General features: G+C 42.9%; 1 protein-coding gene across 1 annotated transcript in view; it reads left to right on the top strand.

The window, feature by feature from the left end:
• GOLGA5 (golgin A5) overlaps positions 1–773 on the top strand; it is a 52,012-nt gene extending 51,239 nt beyond the window's left edge. The window contains exon 13 of the mRNA XM_030214488.1: positions 339–773. Coding sequence (XP_030070348.1) covers positions 339–419 — 81 coding nt within the window. The 3' untranslated portion in view covers positions 420–773. The remainder of the gene's footprint in view (positions 1–338) is intronic.
• Positions 774–12,182: the final 11,409 nt, after the last annotated feature.

Here is a 12,182-nt window from a genome sequence, read left to right as displayed (position 1 = left end):
ATGAACTGAAAATCCTGGTAATACACGAATGTGACGTCCCTTGTATGAACTGTGAATTCTCCCATCTTGATTATTGCTAAGTTCCTGGTAAACGTAGCCATTGGTCCTTATAAATGTCGATGGCTGTAAATAAGCATCATATTCTCACTCTTACATGTTAGCTGTTCACCGCATCTGCTCAGAGTATTTATCAGCTTGTAACAAGAAGCCAGTTTCTGCAGGTCTTTTGTGAAATGCGTCAGCCACTGCAACTGTTGTTATCACGGACAGAAAAGCACAAGGTTCTGGTCATACTTTTGTATTGAAATTTCTATTTCTGGATGCTTTTCTTTTGCCAGGCGCTGCTTCATCTATGGGTCATGATCGTTCTGCTTACCTACACGCCAGAAATGCATCACAACCATCCCGATGGCAAATAAGAAGAGCCACCAAGTGTTAATGGTTATTGCCGTCCATTTTTAGACTGATTAAAGACTGAATACTTAATTCGGATTATTGGCATGGGTGCACAATTCTAAAGATTCTTAGTTTTGCAGGTTGTTATTAGGCAGCTTTCATTCCTCTTCTTCCTTGAATTCCCTTTAGAGAGGGCCAGACATATAATGCTTGTAGTTAATCTTGCGAAAGTCTTTTGCTGGAGACCTGGAAGGACTGCTGCTGATCTAGCTCTGTGCAACGAGTACTGTACTTACTATTCCAGACCAAAACTGACTGGGAGTTAATTGGGGAACCTAATGTACTTAAGATTGTAATTAAAACAGTTGAAATGGTTATTCTTTTTGTTATGCTTATCTTTGCATCTGTATATTTTTGTTAATGTAAATATAAACTTTTCAGTTTTAAGTTGTTAAAATATTTTGGAGTGAATGAAGTATGACAATAATGCAATATCTTTTAGTAAATATCTTTAAAAACTAATAGCATGTCAAGCTTTTTTTTTTTTTTTAGTTACATTTGTACCCTGCGCTTTCCCACTCATGGCAGGCTCAGTGCAGCTTACATGGGGCAATGGAGGGTTAAGTGACTTGCCCAGAGTCACAAGGAGCTGCCTGTGCCTGAAGTGGGAACTGAACTCAGTTCCTCAGTTCCCCAGGACCAAAGTCCACCACCCTAACCACTAGGCCACTCCTCCACCCTAACCACTAGGCCACTCCTCCACTGTTGCTACTATTTGAGATTCTACATGGAATGTTGCTATTCCACTTGCAACATTCCATGTAGAAGTCGGCCCTTGCAGATCACCAATGTGGCCGCACAGGCTTCTGCTTCTGTGAGTCTGATGTCAGACTCACAGAAACAGAAGCCTGCACAGCCTTCTATATGGAATGTTGCTAGTGGAATAGCAACATTCCATGTAGAATCTCCAATAGTATCTATTTTATTTTTGTTACATTTGTACCCTGCGCTTTCCCACTCATGGCAGGCTCAATGCGGCTTACATGGGGCAATGGAGGGTTAAGTGACTTGCCCAGAGTCACAAGGAGCTGCCTGTGCCTGAAGTGGGAATCGAACTCAGTTCCTCAGTTCCCCAGGACCAAAGTCCCACCACCCTAACCACTAGGCCACTCCTCCACTCCACTCCACACTTTTTCCTTCACACAGTCCTATGGGTATACAAGAAAAATGTATTTTTTTCTGCTGAGTGTATTTTTATATCTGAAAGCAGGTGATATTGAATTTTGACATTTATACCCCATCCTTTGTAAACATGCAAACATCTATTTAAAAATATGTAATTGGTCTCTGAAAAAATGCCTTTATCTTCTCATTCACTCTCAATAAGATGTTCTTGTTTTGCTTGTCATTTCTTTCTGTGATCTGTTATATGGCCACACGGATACCTGCAGGACCATCTGACAGCGAGAGATGTTTGTCTAGTGGCAGCTTGCTTTTGCTTACGAGTGTGATACAGGATCTTACACCGTTTCCTGTTATCAGGGCAATGGCTATTTTGGGCAGAAAGCCTTGTGCTTAACGCCTTGCTTCCAAGAATTGTGAAAACAGGATAGTGCAGTTGCTTTTATCAATGCATTTGTGATGTCGCATCATAGATTGTGCTACGAGTTTATCTTGTTGGTCAGACTGGATGGGCTGTACAGGTCTTTATCTGCCGTCATCTACTACGTGCTAGCACGATGTGCTCCTGAGCTGCTGTCATTCTTTGAGAGAAAAGAGAGAACATTTTTGTAAAGCCAGATAAAGAGATCACTTAAATTGTTTTGCATATTTTTTTCTACATCTTACATTCAGAAATTCGATTTCTCCAGCAGTAGAAAAAGGAAATCTAAGCAGAAAAGAAACTTATTTTCAGGGCTCTATATGTCCTTCCGTCCATTAACATAGCTTTACTTATGCGTGTGAAAACCTGTTTGGCTGCTGACTTCTGCTCTCCAGCTCTTACATCTCCATAAGCATAGAGTTAAAGAACCAGGAGAGTCTGTCACTCCACTGCGACAGAAGAGGCTGAACTCACAGCTGCAGGGCTTTAAATAACAGCTGGAAAACAAAGGGAAAGAAATTAAGATTGGGATTGTAAAATGGGAAAGAAAGTAAGATTAGGATTGTGTGAGAGAGGGAAGGGAGAGTGCAGGAGCTTAGGAGAGAGATGTAAGGTAACAAATGCAAAGGGGAAGGGAGAACTGAATAAGGCATCCATTCCTGTACTCAAGTAGCCACAACTGTAGTCCCTTCCCCACCTCCACCACTAATCCGCCATCCACTCGGCACTCTCCACTAGTTATAACCCCCCCACCCCCATTCACTTGGGCACTGCTACTCATCTCCTCCATTCACTACATCAGTCCCTCTGCTAGTTATCACCCATTTATCTATCAGCTCATTCACTCACTAATCCCCTACGTCAGTTCACATGCTCACTCAGTCCTTCTGAAATTTATAATCCTCTCTCCCCCCCATGCACTCATTATAGCCCCTTCCCTTACTCAGTAGCTTTGTGCCAAGGACCTCCCCTCCCATCCATTTCATGACTGTTTCAGATACAGACAGGGGTACATACACACCCCTCATTCCTTCCGCAACACACGCTCATGTGCTACAGTGTGCATTTTTTGCAGGGTGGGGAGACTTAGCAGTAATTTCAGGAAATATGTTTTCACAGAGAGGGGTGGTCAATGTCTAGAATACTCTCCTGTGGGAGGTTGTTTATATCCCACAATGAATTTCATCACCATTTTTGCCTTCACAAAGGATTACTATATAGGAAAAGGATGGAATCCAAGTAAAGCTAAACTTTTTTAAGTGAGCTTTGGCAGCTTCAGAGGTTGGGAAGTAAAGACCAATGTTGGGCAGACTTCTACAGCCTGGGTCCCATAAATGGCAAAAAAAACCAAATCGGGATCAAGGCTGGAGTGGGCTTCAACAGCAAACCAGTAGTTGGGAAACAGGACTGTGCCCCAAAATTGGCAGAGATAAAGATTTAGTATACCAGTGTTTGTTCATGAGGAAGTGGAACCTGTGCAGGGTGCCAGATTCAAGTCTGACCACCTTGTTGAGCAGACTGGATGGACCGAGCAGGTCTTTATCTGCTGACATTTACTATGTTACTTTTGGCTTTCTTGGATTTAGGACTTTCCTCTCCAGTAGTGGTTCAAGATGAGTTACATTCAGGTACAGAAGGTATTTTCCTGTCCCCAGAGGGCGTGTAATAATAGTTGGTACCTGAGGTAATGGAGGGTTAAGTGCCTTGTCCAGCATCACAAGGAGCAGTGAGATTTGAACCTTGCTTCTCTTCTTCCCAGCCTAACTATCCTTCCTGCCTACATATTCTCACGCACATTTCTATTTTTAAAGTCGGGTTTAGGGAGAAGTTGCTGTGCTGTGTGGACAAAACAGTTTGGGGGAGAGATGACGGAGATCGTAGGGGTAAAACAAAGGAAGGGGGCAGACCTTGCTGGCATTGCTGGCATGTTACAGGGTTCTGGAAGAAGCCCTGGTACAGGAAAATCACTGCAAAGGTCAGACCAAGTAAGGATATAAAAATAAGACCCCAGGTAGTTGCATATAAGGCTTTTTGTTGTCGGATCCCCCCAGCCCTAGTTCTGATTGAGCTTGGAATTACAAAGAAAGCAAGAGAAAATAATATTAAAAATAAATACATAATTATAATCTCTGCATGTTCAAAGCTGTATGAGTTTAAGGAGTTTGGAAAATTACCCAACAATGCTTGTGCATTACCAAAAGCTCCAGTTGTATGGCCTCAACTTTTGATCTCGGGTTTACTGGATAGCGGAGGGGCTTGTGTTTTCATCACATTCAGCTTTAGCTCGCTGTATTGTAGCACTAGTGGAGGCTGTGATGTGGCTGCTGTGTTTCATACATGGACAAAAGACTGACAGCACAAAGAATAGACTTCCTTTGTGTAACTTTTCGATGGGAAGTTCAGAGCAGAGCCATTGTGAGCGTGTATTCATTGCTTATCAGCATGGCCTCAGCAGATGTTGCTGTAGTGTAGATATCAAGTGTGTTTACTTTTGGCGTTCTTGAATGGAGGAACATTGAAAATGTTTCATCCTACTCGGAAAACGGGTGTACTGTTTTGGTGCTTACATTAGCCTGCACCTGTGGGTTCTCAATCATGTTCCTGTCCACTGATTGAATATTTCCTTTCTGTATTTATTTAAAGTTCGTTTTATTCAAATTTAAGAAGATATTACAAACAATAATTGAATATATGTATTTATTGGGACTTATCACCTTTATGAAGAGATTCACCCAAGGTGGTGTACAGTAGGTACAGTTTAACATAAAATTTATAATTTTGTTAACAGCATAACCATAGTAAAATAACCAAAAATAAATATCCTATATAATAAAACGCACCTCCAACATTCTGAAGCTGACTGCATGGCTGAGGCATTCCTGCTCTCTGTATCCATCTCCTGAATTGACATCACGTACTTCCGGGTTCGTCACAAGCAGAAGTGACCAACCACACGAGGTTTCTTGGCTTCAGAATGTTGGAGGTGCATTCTATTAAATAGGATTGGTCAGTTCCTTGAAGCACAGCCAGAGCTCAGCGTCCTGCATAGTAACGCTCAGACACCAGAGAGAAAGAGGGGGGGGGGGGGGGGCTGACACCAGAGAGAGAGAGGGAGGGAGGGGAGGCCTGACACCAGAGATGGGGTGGGGAGGTATCTCTGTCACACACACACACACACACTCTCTCTCACAGTCAATGTCTTTCTCTCTCACACACTGTCTCTCACACACTCTATGTCTCACACTGTATCACATTCACTGTCACACAGTCACTCACACAGTCTCTTGGTCTCATACACTCAGTCTCACAGAGAGTCTGAGTCTCACACACACTCTGTCTCTCGCACACACTGTATCTGTGTGAAACACTCTCACACTATCTCACATACGCACTTGCACACACTCTCAATCTCACACACACATTCTCTCTCTCACACACACACTCGCACCCAGACTCTCTCTCACACACACACTCGCACATTCACTCTCTCTCTCACACAGTCTCTCTCACACACACTCGCACCCAGACTCTCTCTCTCTCACACACACACTCGCACATTCACTCTCTCTCTCACACAGTCACTCTCACATACACTCTCTCAAACATACTCTGAGGAAAACCTTGCTAGTGCCTGTTTCATTTGTGTCAGAAACGGGCCTTTTTTACTAGTAAATACAATAAATGAGGTAATCTTGAAAACAGTAAATTAAAACCTAATAATAAAACTGTGAAACAGTATAAAAATGTACACATTTAACAGAAGTGTAGTTTAAATATGAGAGATATAATACAATGTTAGCATAATACTAATGATACACCTAATAAGCATGCATTAGAACAACTAACATAGATATGATGCTAAAGATTTTCTACAATACGGCTTACCATATAGCTGAGGGACCAAGAGCAGATGTGATGGGAACAGGATGCGTGGTACAGAGTCAGATGGGATAAATTTGATGGCTAGTTAAAGTCAAGGCAAGTTCGTTGTATAGATAAGCAAGAGATAAGGAACTGATCTAAGTTACAGTGTGTGTAGCAAGCTAATCCAGGTTCAGAATGAGTGTATAGTCAGTCGCCATATGTATTAAAGACTTGGGAGAAGAGCCAGGCTTTCAGCTGCTTCCTGAAGTAGAGGTAGTCTCGAGTTATACGTAGCCCCTCTGGGAGTAAATTCCAGAGCGTGTGGGCTACTCGTGATAATGCTCGCTGGCGGGTATCACGTACAGATAGTGATGATCCTTGAGAGCCTTAGAGGTCTTAAAGGTGTGTAAAGGGGTAACTTATTCTTTAAGTACTTTGGTCCATTTTGTCTGAGGACCTTGAAAATCAAACAGAGTTTTAAATTTAGCCCTGTAAGGTACTGGTAGCCAGTGTAGCTTTTGCAGGAAGGGTGTGATGTGGTCACGCCACTTGCAGACTTCTATCAGTCTTGCTGCAGCATTCTGAATTAGTTGGAGTTGATAAAACTCTTTTTTTTTTTTTTTTTTTTTTTTTTGGTTTGGCCAGCGTACAGGGCATTACATAGTCTAGTTGTGATGTTATCTTGGCATGGACCACTGTGGTCAAACTCGTCTTTTCAATATATGGAGAGCGATTTCGTATCTGCCATAGATTATAATAGAGATACTTTTTGAAGGTTGTTTGAATCTGTGGGATCAGAGTGAGTGATGAGTCTAGCAGTATCCCAAGATTCCTGACCTGTGATTTTAGGGGGAGTTTATACTTCCCAAAAGGTATTTTGAAGCTGGGTATTTGTCCACTTGTGTTTGGTACCCAAAGAATCTCTGTTTTATTTGGGTTCAAGCAAAGTTTGTTTTTTGCCCATTCCTGAGTTGCAGGCAGGCAGTTTACTCAGAGCTGTGGGTAGATCTCGTTTAGTGGGTATGAATAGTTGCACATGATCAGCATAGATGTAGAATTTTGTGTCCATTGACCGAAGGAGCTCAGCCAGAGGCTTGAGGTAGCTATTTAAAATGGGAGACAGTATGGATCCCTGTGGCACCCCACAGACCAGTGCCCAAGGTGCAACAGCTGAACAGAACTGATTGTTGTCTATCTGACAGATATGGATTTGAGCCAAGTAAGTACTGTGCCACTGATACCTGTTTCTGCCAGTCTTGTAAGCATGATATTATGATCCACGGTGTCAAAGGCTGCTAAGAAATCGAGCAACACTGGTACTGAGGCAGATCCCCTGCACAGATCATCAAGAGACACAAGAACTATCTCTGTTCTGTACCCAGGTCTGACACCAGATTGACATGGGTCTAGCCAATTACTTTCAATTAGTGTCAGACCTGTGAGTTCTTGTACCAAGTAGAGCACTGCCGAGCCCGGTACTCGGACCAGGTTCTGCTTGGCAGCCAGACAACCCCGGGTTTTACCTGCGCTGACCGCCGTTTCCCAGAGGTTGAGCCCCTAGGTGCGAGTGGCCTGCAGGGCTTACGAGATGGAGCAGGAAGCAGGGTGATGAACGTGATGGCCAGACAGGCAGCAGGCAAGAGAGTGATCCAGGTACAGGCAGAGTCAGTAGGCAGGCAGCAGACATGAGAGTAATCCAGGTAAAGGCAGAGTCAGTAACGAAGAACAAAGTAGAGGAGAAGCACACTACTGAGCAAGTAACACCTACCAAAGTAGAAGCCGAAGCAAGGAGTCTAGGGAGAGCTCAGCTGATAAAGTGCTGGCGTCTGACATCAGCAGGGAGAAGGGGAAGGAGGAACCGGAAGACCAGTAGGAGAGAAGCAAGAGAAGCCAGGCAGAAGAAGAGGAGACCAAGGTGGGTGGAAGCAAAGCAATCAAGGAGCCTGGAAGCCAGGCAGAGAGAGAGCAGAGCCAGGTGCATGGAAGCAAAGCAATCAAGGAGCCTGCAGTCAGAGAAGAACTACACACACATGGCTCAGGGCTGTGCCAGTCAAGTGTGCATGTTGACAGGACCCTGCGCAGCCCGTGAACTCCGCTTGCGTTGAGGTAGGGGACATGACAATTAGCCCGTCATTGAGTTGACTGCAGACTTGTCCATTCTATAAGTTTTGCCAGGAAAGGAATGTTAGAGACTGGTCGGTAGTTTTCAAGCTGCTTCTGGTCCAGTGAGCTCTCTTTCAGTAGGGGGTGCACCACAGCTCTTTTTAGTGTTGGCAGCTTCCCTTCCATAAGAGAGGACTTAACAACTTTAGTGGCCCCTTCAATGAAGCCTGTGCTCGCCCGTTTTGCAGTCCTTGCTAGGCAGGTTGTAAACTGTAGACCTTTTAAGGTATTTTCAAGAGCTTCCTCTGTGACCTGGTTGAATGAGTTCTAGATAGCTGTGCATGGTGGGGACGAGGGAGTGTTCTCTTCATTAACTGGTGGGAGCTTTGATGGGACTTGTCTGTAGGTCGTGATGGAGACCTTTAATTTTGTTGGCAAAATAAATGGCAAAGTCATTGCTGGTTAGTTGTGACTGGGAAGGCTGGTTCCGTTGTTGGGTTTGCAGTAGGCTGTTTTCTATTTTGAATAGCTGCTTGGTTGAATTTGCAGCTTGTTCTATGTGTTCAGAAAAAGTTTGTTTTTTTAGCTGTTACATTATTTGTAAACCCTCCTTTGTATATCGCCCCAGAAACCCCTATTTACTTCATAATACTTTACCAGGTAACATCTATAGCAAACTTCACCTCCACCCCCGACTCTACCTACCAAAAGTAATTCCAGAAAATTATCGAATAAACTATAAAGAAGGCTCTTTTATATCCCCCTTTAATATTCCAAAAAACAAAACAAAACCCAATTTCCATACCCATCTCCCCCTCCTCCATCCTAGAACTCCCTCCCCCCTAAAGTCCAAACCCAAGTCAACTCTCCAGTGCCTGTCCTACCCATATTATCCTATAAAGACCCAAGTAATCCACCCAGAACATTCAAAATTTGGTTTCTGGTCCTAGGAGATAATGCTTGTAAATAGCCTTCCCATGTTTCCAGGAATCATTTATAATGCTTATTGAGGCCCCACACACCTTGAAGTTCCATCAAGCATAGATTGTGGAGTCTATTCTTCCATTCCCAAAAAGAGGGAGGGGTAGCCTGTGTTCAATTCTTGAGAATGCATTTTTCAATGTCGCCACTCTTTTTTTTTTTTTTTTTTTTCCAGTCACCCCCAAAGTTCTTTCCCAACCCAAGATCAGATCCCAAGGCGGACATTTGATATTTTGTCCTAATATCCCATTAAGGAAACAGACAATGACACCCCAACAGATTCGAATTCAAGGGTATTTCCAGCAAACATTTCCGCAGTCTCCCTTAAAGGATGTGCACACTTGGCACTGCGGAGATGCTACACAGCCCATTTGAAATGCTGTAGCTGGGGAAATATATGCTGTATGCAAAACTCGATACCAACATTCCCGATATTCTGCACTATGTAAATCTTGAACCATATATTTCATTACACTAAGATAATCTATTTCTCCTCCTTTAGAGGCTAATTCCCCTTCTGATTTACTTTTTAAACTGTCATATGAACTGGAATGTCCAAAATGTAACCAAGATTTATGAAGCGATGACACTGAAGGTGGGTTGGGACCCTGAGAGCGAAACAACTCCTGTAACTGTGTGATTAATTCAGCAGAAAGTGAGACCGAAAGTAGGGAGTATACGTAGTGTTGCTTTTCATGGTATGCAAAGGCATCTCCCGGGTAAGTGCCCAGTCTTTTTTGCCGTTGGCAGTGAGAGTAAACAGTTATCTTGTTGCATATGATGTTTCAAGAGGCCAACCCATCCAGCTTGCCATTTACTGAATATTGCATTATCTTGACCAGGTGAGATGCCTGAATTACCTATAAGAGGAAGCAGAAGGGAATTATGAGGATCTTGGTTCCAGCCAGTGCAATCCATGTAACCCAAACTGGCTTCAGTAATAGGCTATGTTTAACAGTGGGCGGGAGACACACTCGGTGAGCATGCAGTAAAAAGTTCAGATTCCAAGGGGCAAAGAATTCTTTTCCCAAGTGATAGGGACTATAATCCTCTGATTCAAATAACCAGTCTCCAAGGTACCTTAACAAGCAAGCCCAACTGTATAGCTAGAAATCAGTCAAACCCAGGCTCCCCCCCCCCCTCCAGTTCCCAACTATGAATTCATAATGCGTACGACCACCTCAAAGTCTGGAAATCACTAAAGACTTGCCTGTTCAAAAAGGCATACCCTAATGACTACTACTACTATTAAACATTTCTATAACGCTACTAGACTTACGCAGCGCTGTACAAATGAACATGAAAAGACAGTCCCTGCTCAACAGAGCTTACAATCTAAATTGGACAGACGAACAGACAGCTAGGGGTGGGGAAATTGCAGTGGTAGGGGTGATAAGTGAGGGTGTTGAGTAAGAGAGTCATGGTTAGGAGTCGAAAGCAGTAGCAAAGAGGTGGGCTTTAAGCCTAGACTTGAAGACAGCCAGAGACTTGTTATGAACTTAATTAACTTCATATAACTTTATACAACTTAATTACCTGAATCCAGCAACTCAAAGAAACCCAAACTTCCTATGAACTTAATGAACTTTATATAACCTCCCTCTCTATGTTTCCCAAATGTGTCTGCACATATTTATTTCATTTAAAATAACATCACTCTATATTTGTTTCTTCACCGGAGGAGGCTTTCGCCCCATGGCGCTATGTAAGCCACATTGAGCCTGCAAATAGGTGGGATACAAATGTAACAAATAAATAATGTAGCTTAGGCGTCTTCTCCCTCCCCAACAAAACTGTCCCAACTCCTTACGTAATGCCCAAAGATCCTTTTTAAAACAGAGAGGGAGAGTACTGCATTACATACAACTATCTGGGAAATAATGTCATTCTAATTTAAGCAATTCTTCCCATTTAACATTTTAGCAACATTTGATGTATCATTTCCTGTACAGCCAATGGTTGTCAGGGTTGGCTCACTCTCTTAGATTTTGTCAGCGAAAAGATTGTCCAATGATGTGAACTAATTTTCTCATGATACCTGCTCTGGAAAGAAAAGACTATTGAGGTTTGTTCTATTTTCTGTGTATAGTGTAGGTGAAAGATCTCAGCAAGCTGGTGCATAATGCTTTCAAACAATGACTAAGAAAGGGGAGCCCTTGGCTAGTGTGTTTGACATTCAAAAATATCCTTTTGAATGTCAAATACACTAGCTAAGGGCAAACATTCCTTGAAAAAGTTCAAAGATAGTCATTCAGGAGCAGCTTACCCAAATATGAACTTGGTGTTATCTTCTAGGTTTATAAAATGTCCTTAGCATCCCACAGCCAAGTCCAGAACATGTCCATATCGACCACCAGGTGGAGATACAGAATACAGAATTGTGTTATGCTCTTTTAGTTTTGTGTGTAGCTCCTACAATTCAGTATTTTTCTATCTTTAGAAGGTAGAAGATGTGTGCTCTGCAGCTTCTGGGTTAGGCTGGCTAGCTCCTAGTCAAGTTGTGAACCCTGTGCTCAACTGGGAGCAGTTGACCATCAGAGGATTTCAGGAGGCATACCTAGAGGTCTCCTGGGTCCTTACCCCCCTACTCCCCAACTACTGTTCTCCTTTTAGCTGCTGCTAGCCTCCTATCTGGAAAAAAAATGTTGATCGCATTTCTGAGAGCGTATCAGCTTTTCAGCATTTACTGCTCTATCTGGAGATTAAGCTTTATTTCATGGCATTTGATACACTGCCTTTCATAGCGTTCAGTTTCGCCATCTATATCATTTGCAAAGCAGTGACTTGGTTTTCTCTCCATACGTGTGCTCTAAGCATTACAGGATTGACATTGCAGCTCGACGGGATGCTGTATTTGGAGCCTCTGTTTTTTGGGGTTGCGGTAGTCGAGTCCCAGCCTGCTTGGGAACTGCTTTTTAACATCCTGCAAGTTCTGGACTGGTCTGTGGGACACTAAAGAAGGAGAAATTATGGCTTACCTGATAATTTCCTTATCCCTGCAGACTAATCCAGAAACTTGCCTTTTTTTTTATCCTGTAATATATTTGGTTTCTTTTTAGAGTTTGCCTACTATTGTCTCTAATTTTTTTTACCTTAACAATTGTTGCTACAAAAGGATGACGGTACTGCTGTGAGTACCTTCTGGGCTATTTCCAGCACTTGATAACACATACTGAATTGTTAGCAGCTGCACACAGGCACAGCACAATTCTATATTCTGTATTTGCACCTGCTT

The sequence above is a fragment of the Microcaecilia unicolor genome, chromosome 9 (assembly GCF_901765095.1).
Source record: "Microcaecilia unicolor chromosome 9, aMicUni1.1, whole genome shotgun sequence".
NCBI classification, from domain to species: Eukaryota; Metazoa; Chordata; class Amphibia; order Gymnophiona; family Siphonopidae; genus Microcaecilia; species Microcaecilia unicolor.
The sequence above is the reverse complement of the archived record's forward strand: the minus strand, read 5'-3'. Positions and strand labels throughout refer to the sequence as shown.